The 20,020-nt window shown below is 38.0% G+C and overlaps 1 protein-coding gene across 1 annotated transcript in view; it reads right to left on the reverse strand.

Annotated features, from left to right (window-relative positions):
* Window positions 1-20,020, reverse strand: part of C6H12orf56 (chromosome 6 C12orf56 homolog) — a 79,889-nt gene that overhangs the window by 43,813 nt on the left and 16,056 nt on the right. The window contains 3 exon segments of the mRNA XM_055085169.1: window positions 8,053-8,126; window positions 11,722-11,916; window positions 11,918-12,131. Coding sequence (XP_054941144.1) covers window positions 8,053-8,126; window positions 11,722-11,916; window positions 11,918-12,131 — 483 coding nt within the window.

Consider the following 20,020-nt stretch of genomic DNA (forward strand, 5'->3'; position numbering starts at 1 on the left):
GCCTGCCGATGCAGGGGAACCGGGTTCGCGCCCCAGTCTGGGAGGATCCCACATGCTGCGGAGCAGCTGGACCCGTGAGCCATGGCCGCTGGGCCTGCGCGTCCGGAGCCTGTCCTCCGCAACGGAAGAGGCCACGGCAGAGGGAGGCCTGCATACAACAACAACAACAACAAAAAAAAAAAAAAAAAAAAAAAACTACAAATAGAACTACCATATGACCCCGCAATCCCACTACTGGGCATATACCCTGAGAAAACCATAATTCAAAAAGAGTCATGTACCAAAATGTTCATTGCAGCTCTATTTACAATAGCCAGGACATGGAAGCAACCTAAGTGTCCATCAACAGAGGAATGGATAAAGAAGATGTGGCACATATATACAATGGAATATTACTCAGCCATAAAAAGAAATGAAACTGAGTTATTTGTAATGAGGTGGATAGACCTGGAGTCTGTCATACAGAGTGAAGTAAGTCAGAAGGAGAAAAACAAATACCGTATGCTAACACATATATATGGAATCTAAGAAAAAAAAATGTCATGAAGAGATTAGTGGTAGGACAGGAATAAAACACAGACCTACTAGAGGGATAGGGAAGGTGGGAGGGAGGGAGATGCAAGAGGGAAGAGATATGGGAACATATGTATATGTATAACTGATTCACTTTGTTGAAAAGCAGAAACTAACACACCATTGTAAAACAGTTATACTCCAATAAAGATGTTAAAAAAATAAAAAAATAACAAATAACAAAGTAAAAAAATAAAAAATATCTAAGATGCTCTCCTCTATGCAATCAATGAACCTCTCTTATTAACACAAAAAATTAAAACTTCCTGAAAAACAGTCTCTTTTCTAGTGGAGATACTGGAGGAGATGATCGTTAAGAATTCAGTCTTAGCCATCAAAAAGACCACAAATAACAAATGTTGGCAAGGATGTGGAAAAAAAGGGAACCTCTGTTCACTGTTAGTGGGACTGTAAATTGGGACAGCCACTATGGAGAACAGTGTAGAGGTTTCTCAAAAAACTAAAAATAGAACTACCATATGACCCAGCAATTTCACTCCTGGGTACTTATCTGAAAAAAATGAAAACACTAATTCGAAAAGAGACATGCATCCCAATGTTCATAGCAGCATTATTTACAATGACCAACATATGTAAGCAACCTAAGTACCCATCAGCAGATGAATGGATAAAGAAGGTGTGGTATATATACACAATGGAATACTACTCAGCCATAAAAAGGAATGAAATTTTGCCATTTGCAACAACATGGATGGACTTGGAGGGCATTATGCTAATTGAAATAAGTCAGATAGAAAAAGGCAAATACTGTATGATATATACGTGGAATCTAAAAAATACAAGAAACTAGTGAATATAACTAAAAAGAAACAGACTCACAGATCTAGAAAACAAACTAGTGGTTACCAGTGAAGAGAGGGAAGGGGAGAGGGGCAAGCTGGAGGTAGGGCATTAAGAGGTACAAACTACTATATATAAAATAAATAGGGGGACTTCCCTGGTGGTTCAGTGGTTAAGAATCCGCCTGCCAATGCAGAGGACATGGGTTCAAGCGCTGGCCTGGGAAGATCCCACATGCCACGGAGCAACTAAGCCCTTGCGCCACAACTACTGAGCCTGCGCTCTAGAGCCTGCGAGCCACAACTGCTGAGCCCAAGTGCCACAGCTACTGAAGCCTGTGTGCCTGGAGCCCGTGCTCCGCAACAAGAGAAGCCACTGCAATGAGAAGCCCGCACACCGCAACGAAGAGTAGCCCCCGCTCGCCGCAACTAGAGAAAGCCCGCACACAGCAACAAAGACCCAATGCAGCCAAAAATCAATCAATAAATAAATAAATTTATAAAAAATAAAATATATAGGGACTTCCCTGGTGGTCCAGTGGGTAAGACGCCACGCTCTCAATGCAGGGGTCCCGGGCTCGATCCCTGGTCGGGGAACTAGATCCCGCATGCATGCCACAACTAAGAGTTCTCATGCCACAACTAAGAGTCCGCATGCCATGACTAAGAAGTCTGTATGCTGCAACTAAAAGATCCCACGTGCCTCAACTAAGACCCAGTGCAGCCAAAATAAATAAATAAATATTAAAAATAAAAATAAATAAGCTACAAGGATATATTGTACAGCACAGGGAATATAACCAATTTTTATAATAACTATAAATGGAGTATAATCATTAAAAATTGTGAATCACTATGTTGTACACCTGAAACATATAATATTGTAAATCAGCTGTAGTGGAGTTAAAAAAATGAAAGAATTCAGTGGTAACAGTCATGGAGGCAGAAGAACATGATTATGAGCATAGGGGCAGTGTCAGACAGGCTGATCAATATCCTAGATATGCCCCGTTCCTCTGAGTAACTACCATGGGCAAGTTTCTTAGTCTTTCTGTGCCTCAATTTCCTCATGTGTAAAATGGGAATGATGATAGTACCTATCCCATTGTGCTCTTTTGATACTTTAGTTACTTCATGTGCTTAGCACACAGTAAGTGTTTAATAAATGTTATCTAAATAACAGAGGAGTAAGCTTTGAGATCTTGCTTGCCTATACATCCATTTCTAACTACTGCCACATTTCACTTAAAAAATAACCGTAGAGAAGGGGGAAGGGTAAGCTGTGACAAAGTGAGAGAGTGGCATGGACATATATATACTACCAAATGTAAAATAGATAGCTAGTGGGAAGCAGCCACGTAGCACAGGGAGATCAGCTCGGTGCTTTGTGACCACCTAGAGGGGTGGGATAGGGAGAGTGGGAGGAAGACGCAAGAGGGAGGAGAAATGGGGATATATGTATACGTATAGCTGATTCACTTTGTTGTACAGCAGAAACTAACACACCATTGTGGAGCAATCATACTCCAATAAAGATGTTAAAAAATAAAAAACCATAAAATCCCTCTCTTCTCTGAGAATTCCAAAAAACAGCAGAAATGTAGTTTTCACAAAGAAATGAGCTTAGAAAAGCAAAAGCCCAGAAAAAATACAATATCAGCACAATTAATTTGAAATTGATTTTCCAGTTTTTTCCGTTAGGAGTCAGCAGTTTGCTAAGATCCATGTAGAAAGGAACTGTTTTTATCTTTTGGCACCTATGATATCATAGGTGCCAAAAGATTATAATATCAAACTATATTTTTTTCAAAAAGGTCAAAACAAATTTCATAAGAAAAAACACTAATTTCTTCATACTAAAAATCAACTAATATATAAATTGAGGTCTCATATACCTCATAAATTCAAGTTATATTCAGTAGCCTATATTTCTACAGAGAAGTTATGGATAATCACAGTTTCTCTGAACATTCAGAGAATATTTGCTTTTACACAGATGACAAACTTTCTTTGACTAATTTAAATAAGAAAAAGTCTCGGCCAGAAGACTCCATTATTCAACTTAGGAATAAGAGGAAATTTTACATTAATGTTAACAGATATTCTGTATTTTCATGAGCAAGAAAACATAAATTCACCCAAATAATGTAGCAGGAGGATTACTGATTTAATGATAAGCTCTATTTTTCCTATTTTTTTTCACTTTTCCAGACATTTAATATCAGTAATACCTTACATTTGAATAATGCTTTATAGCTGGTACAGTTTTTCATACATTATCTCAGAAGCGCTGTGTATGTGTTCGCAATGGTCAGATTACAGAACTCACAACTGTGACAAAATCCTAATTTGAAAACCCAAAGAATATTTACTTTTTTTTTTTTATTTTTTATTTTTTTGCAGTGGGCGGGCCTCTCGCTGTGGCCTCTCCCATTGCGGAGCACAGGCTCCGGACGCGCAGGCCCAGCGGCCATGGCTCACGGGCCCAGCCGCTCCGCGGCATGTGGGATCCTCCCGGACCGGGGCACGAACCCGTATCCCCTGCATCGGCAGGCGGACTCTCAACCACTGCGCCACCAGGGAAGGGAAGCCCCCTATTTACTTCTTTTAAACTGAAGGTGCCTTGTAGGCACAGACTATTTCCTATGTTATCTTGTGAATATATTTGCATCCCTCATGGTGCATTAAATTACTACACTTTAAATATGTTGCCTTCAGAAATTAACTTTACAAGAAATATGCTTTTCCTGAGTCAAGATAGTGGCAGAGCTCTCCTTGCCTTCAGGGATAAATTTCAAGCCACACAAAGTAAGAACCTGTTTTTATTATACAATTAGCTTTAAAATCACTTTACATAATATAGTACCAAAATTAAAACTGATACTTTTTTTTTTTAGAATAAACATAAGAAAACATGTAGAAATTCTAAGCTATCTGTATAATCATCTTTAAAAAAAAGAAATACCGGGACTGGGCTTCCCTGGTGGTGCAGTGGTTAAGAATCCGCCTGCCAATGCAGGGGACACAGGTTTGAGCCCTTGTCCGGGAAGATCCCACATGCCGTGGAGCAACTAAGCCTGTGTGCCACAACTACTGAAGCCTGTGCACCTAGAGCCTGTGCTCCGCAACAAGAGAAGCCACTGCAATGAGAAGCTCGTGCATCGCAACAAAGAGTAGCCCCCGCTCACCGCATCTAGAGAAAGCCTGCACGCGGCAACGAAGACCCAACGCAGCCAAAAATAAAATAAATTTTAAAAAAAGAAAGGAAAAAAAAGAAATCCCAGGACTTCCCTGGTGGTCCAGTGGTTAAGACTCTACACTCCCAATGCAGGGGGCCCGGGTTCCATCCCTGGTTGGGGAACTAGAGCCTGCATGCTGCAACGAAGATCCCGAGTGCCGCACCTAAGACCCGGCACAGCCAAATTAGTTAATTAATTAATTAATTAATTAATTTTAAAAAAGGAAATCCCAAACATGTTATTTAACCCCTACATACCTCAGAACATATCTTGCAATAACTGGAACATTTCCTTGCAAAATCATCATTATCCCACCAACAAACCTATCAATAATTCTATGGTATTGTCTAATACCCAGTCCATATTCAAATGTTCCCTCTTGTCTTAAAAATGTCTTTTTTTATTTGGTTCATTAAAACCAAGATCTAAATAAGATAATTGTTATATTTGCTTGCTATGTTTCTTAGGTCTTTTAAAAACTTCTACTACGGAAATTTCCAAACATACACAAAAATGGAGAAAGTCTTACAAGAAACCCTCACATACCCATCACTTAGCTTCAGTAATTTTCAAAATTTTGCCAGTCTTGTTTTATCTATTCCCTTACACACACACACACACACACACACACACACACACACACCTTTTAAAATTTTGAGATAAAATATACATAACCTAAAATTTACCATTTTAACCATTTTCAGGTGTACAATTCAATGGCATTAAGTGCATTCACAATGTTGTGCAATCATCACTACTATCCATTTCCAGAACTTTTTCATCTTCCCAAACAGAAACTGCATCCATTAAACAATAAGTCTCCATTCCTCTCTCTCCATGGCTCCTGGTAACCTATATTCTGCTTTCTGTTTCTGTGAATTTGCCTATTCTAGGTGCCTCATATAAGTGGAACCATAAAATATTTGTCCTTTTACTACTGGCTTATTTAACTTAGCATAATTTCTTCAAGCCTCATCCATGTTGTCACATGTATCAGAATTTCATTCCTTCTCAAGGCTGACACACCCACACTTTTAAGTCAGATTCCAGTTTAATGGTTTGAACAAATATATGTCATAGGTGGTGCTATGTGTTTCATGTTACATCAAATAATGAGGCACATTATAATTTTTATAATTTTTAAGTGCCTCATTATAGCATCCCACTTAAGTGATTCTAAGACTGATCAGTGGGTTTAGTTATTTACATGATCCCTCCATTTTGAAATTCCACTTCACCTTTCTGTCTGATGGTTCCATCCACTGAGGATCTTTGCATGAATCTATTATTTCATCAGAGGTTAAAAAATGGTAACTTTCTAATTCTGTTAAACCTTCCACATTCATTAGCTGGAATTCTGTAAAATGGAATTTGCTCTCATCAACTTGGGCTACTTGGTTACCCTGAACTAATTACAGTTTATGCAGGAAAGGCAGGATAAATGCTTAATTCTTTCCATTTGTTTGCTGATTTGCAGAAAAATGAATTAGTGCTCTATTTACTTCTAGTGGAGTTCAGTACATTTTTATTTCTTAACCGGGTGGGGGAGGGTAGGAGGGAGGACTTTCTCTCTATGATGCATCATTATACACTTTGGAATTTTTATATATTCGTTATGTTTTAACCATCTCATTCATTATTTTTTCTGATTTTTTTTTTTTTTTTTTTTTTTTTGTGGTACGCGGACCTCTCACTGTTGTGGCCTCTCCCGTTGTGGAGCACAGGCTCCGGACGCACGGGCTCAGTGGCCATGGCTCACGGGCCCAGCCGCTCCGCGGTATGTGGGATCTTCCCGGACCGGGGCACGAACCCGTGTCCCCTGCATCAGCAGGCGGACTCTCAACCACTGCGCCACCAGGGAAGCCCCTTTTTCTGATTCTTGATTTGTTCCATCTTTGGCTATCAGGAGGCCCTTCATGTGGGCTCCTGTGTCCTTTAGTTTGGGCCCTGTTACTCTTTGCATTCTGCCACAAGCTGTTTCAGACTCATTTGTATATTTCCTACCCCAGACCTAGAATCAGTCAGTCTTCCAAGGAACTTTGGTTCCCTTTAATGGGGAATGAATTGTATCTTTTAAAATTAAACTTTCCCTTAGTTCACTTACATCACCCCCAATATACGTCACTATCGTAAACCTCTCAAAAGTCACTCATGACTTACTTAATATCACAATTATTGGCACCATCAATTGACAGAGTGCTCTCTAAGTACAAAGCACTGTTTTAAGTAAGAAAAATATGAAAGTTAATAAGACATACTCCTTGCCTTCCAGGGGCACACAATCTATTGGAAGTAATAGTCACATCACAAGTAACTACTTCAATGTAAGGCTGACTATGATAAGAACATAATAGAACTATGAAGTCTGGATAAAATCCAAACTCCTTTGCCTTGCATATAAGGTCCCAGCCTCTATCTTATTTCATTCATTCATTCATTCATTCATTGTATAAAGGCTTATTGGCAGCCTACTATGTGCCAGTGACCAAGGAACAGTTCCTGCCCTTAAGGAGCATATTGCATAATAGGGCAGCACATAAACAAGCAATCCATAATACAGAGTGGACAGTGCTACAGATATGTAAGCGCAGGACATTATGGAGGGGTCCTCTTAACTTAGTTTTGAGCAATGATTTTTAGACAAAAGGATAGTGAGCTAAGACTTGAGGAGTTGAAGTTTCTATGAAGGGGAAGAAGAGAAGAGAGTAGGGTTCTAGAATAGAGGCCATCATGTTAGGGCCCAGATTAACAGGGAGCTTTTTGAGAGCTATGAGTTCATTTGGATCAGGAGTTTAGGGCAGGAGTGTAGAGGACACAATAGAAAAATAAAGAGACATCAGGAAGATTTGTAAAAAGCTCTTATAGAGTGTAGACCTTCTAAGGGCAATGGGGAGCTATGGAAAGGCTTTAAGGGAGGAGTTACACTATCACATTTGTGCTTCTGAAAGATTCCTCTGTTGTATTGAAGAATGGTCTAGAGAGGGGCAAGAGTGAAGGCAGAGGCTAGCCAGGAAAATACTGTCAGAGCCCAGAACAGATACTTGGATCTGAACATGTGGCAGTAGAAAGAAGTGGGTGTTATCCAGATATATTCAATAAGTACAGTAAATCATGTGGTGATGACTGGGTTAGGGGAGGGGGATCTCGAGATCCAGGACTCTGGCTTAGGCCGTCTAGAGATAATGACATCATGCCCTGTTTAGGAAACACAGATGGAAGGTCAGGTCACAGAAGGAAGAGGCTGAGTTCTGTTTTGAATATGCTGACGTTATGGCTCCTGTGAAACACACAAGAAGTGATATCCAGTGGGTAATTGTCTTTGCAATTCAGTGCGAGAAGAGATGTAGATATAAATGTGATGGTCAGCATCACATAGAGTTAGGAGAGGCAAAGAGGGCGAACACCCCCCCGTGCAACTCTGTCCTGTCATCACTCCTTACCTATATAGCTTTTGACTTCCAGTAGCAGCACTGAGCTCACTAACATATAGGGGATCTTGTAAAAGAGTACCTTTCTGAAAGAGGAAAAAAAGTGGGAATTGTTAGAGTTTTTGTTTACTGGAAATCAGTTCCCACTACTTTTAGTCAATATCATATATCTATTCTTTAATCCCTTCTACAGTACATGATTTGTAACTCATTCCAGTATTTGATAATACTACAGGGAATTTTTTCCTTATATAGTTTTTTTAAAGTTTTAAACATAGCATTTGTTCATTATAAAATAGAATAATCTATCAAAATCAAACAGTACAGAAATGAAAAGTAAATGATAAAAGTTCCCTATCTCTCCCTACCCTTTCTGTCTCAATATTCAAAACACCTTACTATTGTTGGTTTGGTCTATATTCTTTCAGGCATATAAAAACATGTTAATTATAACATATACATTTATAATATTTACATGTTAGATGATATATTTTTATAATATGTATTTAATACTAGCTACATCATATCACATATTAATCTGGATTTTCTTTTCACTTAACATATGGTGGACAGTTTTTCATGTCTATGTATATAGATTTACTTCAGTCTTTTTAATAATGATTACCCAGTATTACATAGCCGAGATATACAATAATTTTGTTAACTATTTCCCCATTAATGGGGTTATTTTTTCCTTAAATCTTTAGTGCTGCCACTTCCTACTCATACTGGGTCTTGAAACAAATTGGCATGTAGTGTTCAGCAAGTTCTCTAAATAATTTTTTATTTATGTTGAGGCTTAACAGACAGATCAGAAGGAATTTCTGAAATGTTGCTGACTTGCAACTCCAAACAACTCCTGTCTTATTCCTTAATAAGAGTAGGGTGGTGGGTGGGTGTGTAGGGGGGAATTATGTACTTTTTCTTACTATTTTTGTCATTGCTCTATGTTTAAAAAAAAAAAAGCTGCCTTTTTCTTTCTCTCCAAATGTTTATGCTTGCCTTAAATCTAGAATTTTAATTTGAGGATATTCGTGATTTAGCTTTCTAGCAGTTATTCCACAATGTATGAAGGGCAAAGACTTGCCATATTTTGTCTTCGTAGAATTTGAGGTGCTAAACAACGCAGATGTAATTACTTTTGGTGAAAGTTACAGATAAAATGGGTTACTGACAAGGACAACTCTTTGGAAACCTTTAAAATCAGAATGAGTGCTAATTTCTAACTGGATGGTTTAGGTTAATTTTACCTGAAAGTATACAGAGAGTTAAGATGTCTAATTCCTTTTCCCAGGAGCATTTCTCCATACCTCAGCATGAAAGAAATCTCAAGGCACAAGAGAGCAATTACCCAAGATAATTCTGACAGATTTAGGAGATTATTTTTGTCCATTTCCTAAAACTTATGAAGATAGCCAAGAGGAACCAAAGGTGACTAACCTAATGAAAGACTTCAACAATGTCACAAAAAAGTCACAACTTTTAAAATGTTTATATTGTTAATATCTTATTCTCACTTGAATGAATGCTAACCTGATAGATTCATCATTTATATATGAAATATTTGCTTAATCATTTTTCATCTTTCAAGGGATAGAACATTGTTATTTTTTTGGCTGCATCGCGAGGCATGCAGTATCTTAGTTCCCCGACCAGGGATAGAACCCACACCCCCTGCAGTGGAAGCACGGAGTCTTAACTGCTGGACCGCCAGGGAATTCCCAGAACATTGTTTTCAATGATAATATCTGACAACTCATAAAGATAACCCCCCTCCATCCACATTATTTCAGTGGTCATAGAAAAAAAAAATCAGACTCTCTGGGTTCAAATCCCAGCTCTATATTTGTTGTACAACCTTGAATATATCATTTAATTTCCCTGTGCCTCAATTTCCTCATCTATGAGATGAGAATAACAGTCCTACCTCGTAGGACTGTTGTACAGATTAAATGAGCTAATATACAGAAAGCATCAGAACAGTTCCTACCAATAATAACACTACATGTTAGTTGTTTGTTATTGCTTATAGTATCAGAAGGGCTATGAGTTGGCCTATCTGACTTACCCCAACCATGCCTTTGCTGCAGAATTTAAAAGTAGTACTTAAAACTGGGAGTTAGTTGAACAGTTATTTTGAAATATTTAGGTAGATTTTTAGAAGTCAATTAAATTGTGGTTTTTCTATTACAACATATGAAGCCTTCTTTTAATAGATCAGGATTTTCCCTCTATTTATGATTCACTTACATTCTTAATTTGGAGAAAGCAGTTTAAAATTTTAGAGAGGAATTTTAAACATTTAACATTTAATTTAAACAATAACATTCTGAACTGTGCTGTGAGAAAAAAATGAGAGTTGTCTTGCAATCTTTCACAATTTTTGGCCACTTTATAAAACCCCCTCCTTCCTAGCTTCTTCTGAGTGAAAAGAGTCTTTCATACTTCTTAATATTATTATGTTGGAAGATCAGTAATAAAAATTATGTATCACTGAAGATAAGTAAAAAGGGTCATACTATTCTTTTAATAAATTACTTATTTTAAAACTGATCCTGGTGTTATAAGAAGATCCCTAAATGGGAGTTCTGACTCTGCCCCTACACTTAATTATATAATGTTGAGTAAGTCACTTAGAATTGTTGTGCTTCAGTCTCCTCATTTATAAAATAAGGGACATAGACCAGGTGATCTCTATAAAATTATCTGATCTTATGACAATGAGTCTGTCAACGACAAATTGGCACTTGCCATCTGCCTCTACAAGGATTAAATCATGTACTGCTGCAGCTGCTGATTTTCAACACCCCCTGAAAGGAGTTCAGGGTGGAGAGCAGAAATGAGGCACGCTGTGCTCTGGGAAGAACTGGCAGAACAGGTCTTCAGATAGTTAGACATTTTCAGGAGCCAATTTTAGGAGCCCAGTTCTTGTGTCTCCTCATATGTAGAAAAGCACTACTAAAATCCTTCATGACGTCTGTTCCTCGTGACTAGCAGTAACCTTCACAAGACTAGCAGAAACCTTCTGCAAAAAATATGTGCTTGATTGCATGTACTCCCCTTTCACCAAAATCACATATATACTGACCTTCCCCCCTACCTGTTTGGAGCAGTTTCTCAGAGCTATTTGAGATGCTGTCTCCTGGGCTATAGTCCTCATTTTGCCCAAATTAAACTTAACTCACGAATCTCATGTTGTGCTTTGTTTTTTTTTAAGTCAAAAACTCCCACTAACCTACTTTCAATAGCACAGCTAAGAAATACAGAAACATACTGATACTTTTGAGCTTTATCTGAGCTCCCTGGTCTCTGAAAGCAGAATGGTTGAGAAATCACCCAGGCTAACTGCAAAAGACCACCCTGCTCACAAATATTCCAAGATAAGACCTGTCTCCAACCTTCCTCATTGATTCCCATGAGACTCACTGCTGACTCCCTTGTTTATTACCTGCCTCTATAAAACCTCAGGTCCATCTCCTTTTCTTGAAGACTTGCCTCATTAATGAGCATTTTTCCTGTTGCAATAGCCTGGTAAAATCATATCCTTAATTGTCCAGTGCATTATGTCTTGCACAATATTACTAAATTCCAAGGTTAAACTTCCAAAATGGGGAGGAAGAGCAGGGAAGCCTACCCTAAAAAACAATACTCAAGTCAAGGTTAACTTAGGAGGACACTTACTATAACATAATTGTTCCATGAACTTTTTAAGTGCGGGAATATTAATGAAGTTGTGGAAATAATGTACAAATGAAGTTTTGACTCCTTTTTCTCTAGGTTTGGGTTACTCTGTAAAGGGGAGGCCAGGGAGGAATTTCCTAAGTAAAACTCATTTCCGTTCCCATTGCACTTGAAATGGATTTCACTTAGAGTCTTTGTGATCTGAAAGTCCCTGGGGTTCTTTTGTGTTTGTGGTGCAAAATGGCACACCGACAGCCTTGCTAGTGGCTGATGTGGGCTGACAGCTCCTCCTGGAGGGGGTAGGTAAGGGTCAACAGGCACTTTGGCCATGAAGGGACAGCTTCTTGAAGTCTGAAGGAGGGCCAAGAGTTGAGTCCTTGGATGGTGGTGTGCTGCTCTCTTGGTGGTACCTGTCAGGTAGAATTTAGAGTTAAACATAATATTCAGAATTTAACAGTAAGGAACAAAGAGAACCCAATGGCCCCATTGCAGCAGTTTAAGAGTCTGAAAGTAAAAGTCTTCACATAAAAGAAATGCTTGTAAGAGAAAGGAGTGATTTACTCTCACCTGCTGTTGACCATTGACCTAGAGGAGGTATGGCACAATTCTTCAGTATACACTCCTGCTTTCAGAAATAAAACTCTATGCTATGTCATTTAAAGAAGTATTTTTTATATCTAAAGCACATGCCTGTCCTTCACAGAGGCCAACATTCCCAGTGAAAGGACTTTTCATTCTAGTTTTGAAACTTGATTGTTCTTTCATCTTGCATTTCTAATGGATCCTATAAAGAAAAAAGAACTATTCATATGGAGAGATGAAGAGAGATTTTTTAAATTTTTATTTATTTATTTATTTTTTAATTTTTGGGGGCAGAGAGAGATTTTTTAATGGTGTTTTCTTTGATTCATATTTTGCTAACACTCTCTGATTTTTCCAATATCATCCCAATAGCATCAGCACTTTTTTCAGAACCAATCCTGGGTCCCATCTTTTACCTTCTCTGTTCTCTCCAGCTCACCATGACTCGTTTCTTTTCTCTGCAACACAAGGAAGCAAATGGTGGAGGCTAAGACGTTGCAGAGTATGAGATCTAAGTTCTAATCCAGGCTCTGCCACTCAGTGGTTATGTGACTTTGATTGACCTAAGCCTCAATTTCCTAATTTTAAAATAGGAACAATAATAGAACCAATCTCACTGAGTCTGTGTGAAGATTAAGTAAGAAAATACATGCAGTGTTTTTTAACACTGGAAACACTCAGTAGGTGCTAGGTATTAATATTATCCTATATTGCCTTGAATTGCTGGTTTATCATTTTACATTAAGATATCTTATCTTCCTTATGAAACTGGAACCTCCATGAAAGTGGAAAACCACTTTGTTTTTATTAGTTCGTAACTTTAAACAGGTATAAAATTCATTCATCATCTGTACAACGCTATGAACTGTGCTGAGTTCCAGCCCTCAGCCACATCTTCCACTGACCTTACATACGTGTACATGCATGCACACACATATGCATACACAAGTGCTCACCTCAGTCCACTTATCCAAGTTCCATCCCCCTTAAACAGCCATCCTTGCCAAACCCTCAGGCTTAAGGATGTGCACACTGGCATTGTGGTCCCAGAGCATGATCAGGAAAGAGAGTGTACGAGCACCCCCTCCTTCCTGCACTCTTCTTGCCCTGGGGAGTGGCACATGACATGGCCAGATTTTAAACACACAACTAAACAAATTAATGTATATGACCCATAATCTCTGAATGTCACTTACTGATTATCTTACCTTGCCCTATTTCTTCATAGGATTCTAGTATTATGTAACAGTGATATCAAAGTATCTAAGAATATAAGATGCTCATATAGGATTTTCAGGTCAATGAATATGTGTAGCCCAGAAATGGATTATATGTACTCCAATCCTCTTGAAAGTGATAGCTTTTCTTTATTCTTGTAGATGATATTTTCTAAAATTTTCTCTATGGAAATTAAGAGAGTTAAATAACCAGTGCACAGATTATGTTAGTTAATGTTATGAAATTATGTTAAAATGTTCATTTTAGGCACAACATATGTTTCATGTGAAAGGTCAGCAAAATGATTTCAGGTAGTTACAGAAAGGCGCACTTGAAGTGACTGTTATTTACTCAGTTGTATGAAAAATTTATTATTTTAAAGATCTAAAAGAGTTTCTAAAAAGGATTACCTTTTTGACAGCATAAATTAAAATGTCATGGACATTATAACTTCACCAGTGAAGCAAGCCAACTCATAAAGTTAAACTGTATTTTTCACATGAAATTCAATAATACCCACTTTTAATAGTCTGATTAAAGAGTAGTTCATTACTAAGCAAGAGTTCTAGAACCTTGAGTTTCAACATGTGTCAACTTCATATTTACACAACTAAGTTGCTAACAGTCAAGTGTTTTTCTAGTGAGCTGATGATGTTAGCTCATTAGAAAAATAGCTGTTAGCTATTATCTCTAGGGAGAGCCACCGCAAAGGAGAAAGCAATGGGAGAACTGGGAAAGAGAACTCCAGAATCAAAAGTATCACAAATCGTTTTTCTCCTTTCTCCCTCTGCATCAAACACAGATAAACTCCTTGAGGCTGAAACTGTCAGGTTAAAAGCCAGAGTCCAAAAAGCAGCAGGCAACATTAAATAGCTTCAGAAAAATCTGTTAGATGCAAAGTCAGCTAAGAATGCAAAGTACATATATACTAGCATATTGACTCTATCAAGAAATGAAGAAAAATGGTAAAGAGAATTTACTTAACTTCATCCTCATCCTTTTTAAGAGTTTTTAAATGGAATAGAAAAAAATCATCGATTTTTTTTTTTTTTTTTTTTGCGGTACGCGGGCCTCTCACTGCTGTGGCCTCTCCCGTTGTGGAGCACAGGCTCCGGACGTGCAGGCTCAGCGGCCATTGCTCACGGGCCCAGCTGCTCTGCGGCATGTGGGATCTTCCCAGACCGGGGCACGAACCCGTATCCCCTGCATCGGCAGGTGGACTCTCAACCACTGCGCCACCAGGGAAGCCCCAAATCATTGATTTTTAAAACCCTTTAAAAGGATGAAAAAGAAGTTAAGTAAATATGAAAATGGGGAGTTTAGTTTTCATGGAAAGCAAAACACCTATCAGACCGAAATTGTCAGATTAATGTGGTAAAATATAAGAAACAAGCAGAACAATAAGGAACGATGATTCTTCCATAAAAATAAAATCATATAAACCTAGATCTCAGGATGTAGAATTTGAGCTCTCCTGAATAAAAAATTCCCCATGAAGACTCTACTAAAGCAGAATTCGTGAAATATAAGCAATTCTACTTAAAATAATTCAAAGCTAGAAAATAATTCTCAGATATTTAAGTGTAATCAAGAGGCTGGCAGAGACCAGTACCAAACTCTTCATGTGACACAGAGTCACATAATATTCAAAATGTCCCAGACGCAATCCAAAATTACTTGACATTTGAAAAGCCAGGAAAATCTCAATACCTTCTGAGGAAAAAGAAAATTAACAGATAATAATCTTGAGATGACAAAGATGTTGGAATTATCAGACAAAAGCTTTAAGGTAACCATCATAACCATGCTCCAATAAATGAGAGTGAACCCCTTTGAAACAAATGGAAAGATAGAAAGTCTCAGCAGAGAAATAGCAAATATAAAAAGGAACCAAATGGAAATTTTAGGAGGAAAAAATACACTACAATAACTAAAAATTTTTAAATTCTCTGAATGGACTCAATGAGCAGAGTAGAGATGACAGAGAAAAGAGTCATTGAATTTTGAAGATAGAGGAATAGAAATTATCCAATTTGAACAATCCAGAGAGAATAGAGATTGAAGAAAAAAATGAACACATCCTCAAGGGACTGTGTGACAATATGAAAAAGACCTAATATTCATGTCTTCAGAGTCCCAGAAGGAGAGGAAAAAGAGTGGTACAGAAAAAATATTTGAAGGAATAATGGTTGAAAACTCTCCAAATTAGGCAAAAGACATAAACTTATAGATTCAAGAAACTGAGTGGATCCCAAATAAGATAAACTCAAAGAATTCCACACCAAACATATCGTAATCAAACTGCTGTAAGTGATAAAGGAAATTAAGAGATATTTAGAACTGAATGGCAATATACATCATATACATGTGACTCAGCTAAAACAGATTTTAGTTTATAGCTGTTGTTGACTCTGAGTCTTATTTAAATTCTATGTAGAATGTTTTTTTTTTTTTTAAATCAGGCAATCAACTGCTGTGTGCATTCTGTTCAGTATTTTTACTTCCATTCAGAGGGAGAGGTAGGGCAAAGTGTGCTTACTTCACCTCGACCAGAATTAGAAACTTAATTAATTTTATTACATCAAAATTAAAATTCTACTCAGTAGAAGACACCACATAGAATAAACTAATAGGTAGTTGACAATATGGGATGAGGTATTTTTAATCTCTAAAACCAATAAGCAGATTAGTAGAATGTACATTAGTAGAATGTAAAAAGCAATTCTGCTCCTGAGTATATGTCCCAGGAAATTTTTCAAACAGGATGGAAGAGAGTAAGGGGGAGAAAAATGAATATTGATTCTATCCCAACCCTCAATATTTTTTGTATTTTTATAAATATGTAACTGATCAATGAATATTTGTTAATAATTATAAACTGTGATCTAACTGTGTGCAAGCGAATATATCTGTTTAATAACTGCAGTGTCAATTTTGAGAAATATCAAGAAATAACGGCTTATTATAAGAACAGCTATTGGAGGCCTTGAATCCTTCTCTTGAGTTTCTAAACATTCTGAATTCATATACTTACACACATAGTATATTTACATAAACACAGGACTTGGTCCTCTAATAGAAGTACAGCAACCTACTGCATAAGAAATCCTTAGGAAATTAATATAGATGGTGCCTCGTGCCAAATTATTGCACAATAGCATTTTTATTTTTTGCATACCATAGTATTTATTAGTGAGAAGAGAAAAGAGGAAAGTTATTCTGTTTCAAGGCTTGATCAAGGATTCTGAAGATGCTAAATAGATTATTGCTCAGTGACTGACTTTGCAAAAACAAAAGAGCTAAGTTTAATAGGGACTCACTAAGTGCCACACACAGTTTAAGCACTTTACATGTACAGTTGACCCTTGAACAATGTGGGATTAGGAGTACTGATCCTCTGCATATAACACTTTACAGTTCACCCCTCTGTATCCAAGATTCCATATCCAAGGATTGTGTAGGACTGTAGTATGTATCTATTGAAGAAAATCTGCATATAAGTGGACCCTCAAAGTCCAAACCTGTGTTGTTCAAGGGTCAACTGTACATGACTTAGCCCTTTACATATCATCCCTGTGGGATATGTACCATTGTGAGCCCCATCCTACCCATGAGGAGTGAAGCCTGGGAAGGTTAAATAGTCCAAGGTAGAGTCCAGATTTGAAGTCAGCCAGTGTGGCTACAGAGCCTTTATGTTTTTATCTACTATGCAGAGAAGAATAAAACAGCTCCCTTTTTCTACTTTCTGCCAAGAAATGCTTCTTCTTAGAGAAAAATATAAGGTTCACCTTCTTGGTTGTTTTTTTTCCCTTCTATTTTGCTAATGATATACAATTAAATGCAATACATTCTCATTTCATAAGGATGCCAAGGTGGCCAGCTCTAATTCTGTTTATTAAACAGATCGGTTTCTCCAAAAGTTCATCCCACTACTTGCCATGCACTACGGTTAGAAAATCTGCTTTTAAGTTTTCATTAGCTAAATATCAGTAGAGGCTATAAATAGATGTAAACTCAGATTGAAATCCACCCTGATGGGTATGAGTTTAGCAGATCTGGACTGAGGGCTAAGCATTTTCACTCTTTTCCTTTGGATTATTCAAGGTGAATGCAATTAAATTTACATAAATCTTACTCTATGCCAGCACTGTAAAAATGTTCTATTGATCTGTATGTTTTTTTTATAAGTGCAAGCAATAGGCAGTCTTTTTCCCCCCAGCTTTAGGGGATTCTTAAGTAGGTCACAATAAACTTTTCCTTAGAGAACATTTTGGTTAGATATCTGCTTGAGTTTTCTCCTGTAAAATGCATGACTACATGGAACTATCCACTAATGAAGAGCTATACTAAAGACAGAGAAACCAAAGTACTGAATCTCATTATCAGAGATCATCACCAGTCTGTTTTCTATCCCTCAGGTGTTAAAAGGCCTGTTGTTTACTATTACCTTGAAAAGTAATCATATTTATGTAAGTGTGATGTCCCAAGATAACTGCATCCTTCTTATGACCTGCAGCTTCTCATAATTAGGCCTAAAACTTTACACCTCAGAGGTGTCACAAAGCTCTGTACATGATAACATTCTTTAGCCCTCTAATTAGTGTTTATCGTAGCCTGCCTTTTGTTTACACTTTTGACTCAGATGTTTAATTATGAAGATGACAGTACTAGAAAACTATGGGATAGCAGACCTAACTCCACCACCCCCACTTTATTTGGAAGTCACTCCTCCTCTTCACACATGGAGCACACAGAAGCGGCCATGTTTTTAAACCTCTTGGCTATGCTGGATATTTTTTAGCAGTCAATCGTTTATTCAAGTTAGGCATCAGAGACCTTCCCAGGATTTTTTAATTTGGTGCAAGAAAGTGTGTGAGTTAGCCTTTGTGTGGTGGTGGGAGAAGTAAAAAGTGAATTTAAGACAGTTGGTGACTTTGCTGTCCCACAGAAGACATGGTATTCAGGGAGAGAAAATGAAGCTGATCCACAAACATCAGAGGAGACAGAGACAAAGTTCTATGGCACTCAAGTCCCAAGTTCCAGCTATGCCTAAGTCCAACTTCATTCTTAACATTCCTACTTTCCTAGGTTGTGGTTTCTAACTTTTGCTGATTTTGCTCACCATTGTACATCTAAAATTGAAGAGCCCAGCAAATAGAATATGCCAGATTTAACAGGTAAAATAGATAGATCTACATTTGTATCTATATTTATGTCTGTATCTATACATATCTGCTGAATGAATGTTAAATAACATGAGTTGCCCTCTAATTCCAATATTGCCCTGTAATTCCAATAAATTCCCCTTTTAACCTACGTTGGACTTCTGCCACTTTTAACAGAGTTCTGACCTCCACAATAACCTAAAACAGCTACTGCATACATTACTTAGAAATCTCTTTTATTTTTCTAAACTGGAAGAAAACAATGAGGCTATCAGAGTGGTCTAGAAAAATTGGGGCATTATATGCCAAATGTGAAATGAATGTTGAATCTCAGAGCATGTGGATGGCTATCCACTGGCAGTGCCTCTCCCTCAGTACTTCCAGTTACAAGGGCCACGTTAGGAACTTCACTTAGTGCCCTGAGACAAGAAGGCAGAGACCCTCCTCCCAGAAGCTAGTAATTTATGGAGCTCAGGGTAACAATGGAAGTGTATCAACCCCTTAAAACATAGCTTGTTATTACATGGATTTAGAACAAATCATGATCCTCTAAGCCTATATGGTACAAGCCAGGCTTCCTAAACCAATTTTTTTTTCTTCTGGTGACAAAAAAAGTTAATCAAATTTAGTTTAAAAGACCGTTGTATGTCATTGTTCAGTGAGAGAAGTTATGAGAGTAAGTACAGTGGGAAAAGACCCCTCCCCAGTAACCCATTGCACAGCATGGTACACCACAGGTCTTGGGGGTGAATACTCTCCAAGTAGGTGTTCACTTTTTCTTTGCACATTTTGCAATGTTTTCCTGGGGGCTGTTTCCCCCATGTCATGACCTGACTTTCAGGGCCCCAATGCACCTTAATTTTCCCCATGCCTATAATCCCCTGACTCAGAGCTCTTAGAATCCTATGCTCCCCTCCTCCTTCTAATGTCTAGATACTTAAAGTGTGTAATAGAATCATACTCTGAGTTATGCAGCTTAGGAAACTCCTTTTTCAATTTATACATGTTCCATTTTATTCTGCCTCTACCGTAGCTTCTACTGTTCCCTCCAACTGCAATATCTCTATCACCATGTGCACTATTCCTTCACCGACTGTCATCTGGCATCTTGACTTCTCCCCACAACCGAATAAAACCTCTCCCCTCATTAAATCTCTTTGACAATTTGCTCAAACTCAATTATGACACTTAGCATGCATACTTTGCAGTATCTTTTTTTTGCGGGGGGGGTGGGGAGGGGTACGCGGGCCTCTCACTGTTGTGGTCTCTCCCGTTGCGGAGCACAGGCTCCGGACGCGCAGGCTCAGCGGCCATGGCTCACGGGCCCAGCCGCT

This window comes from Physeter macrocephalus, chromosome 6, assembly GCF_002837175.3.
Source record: "Physeter macrocephalus isolate SW-GA chromosome 6, ASM283717v5, whole genome shotgun sequence".
NCBI lineage: Eukaryota > Metazoa > Chordata > Mammalia > Artiodactyla > Physeteridae > Physeter > Physeter macrocephalus.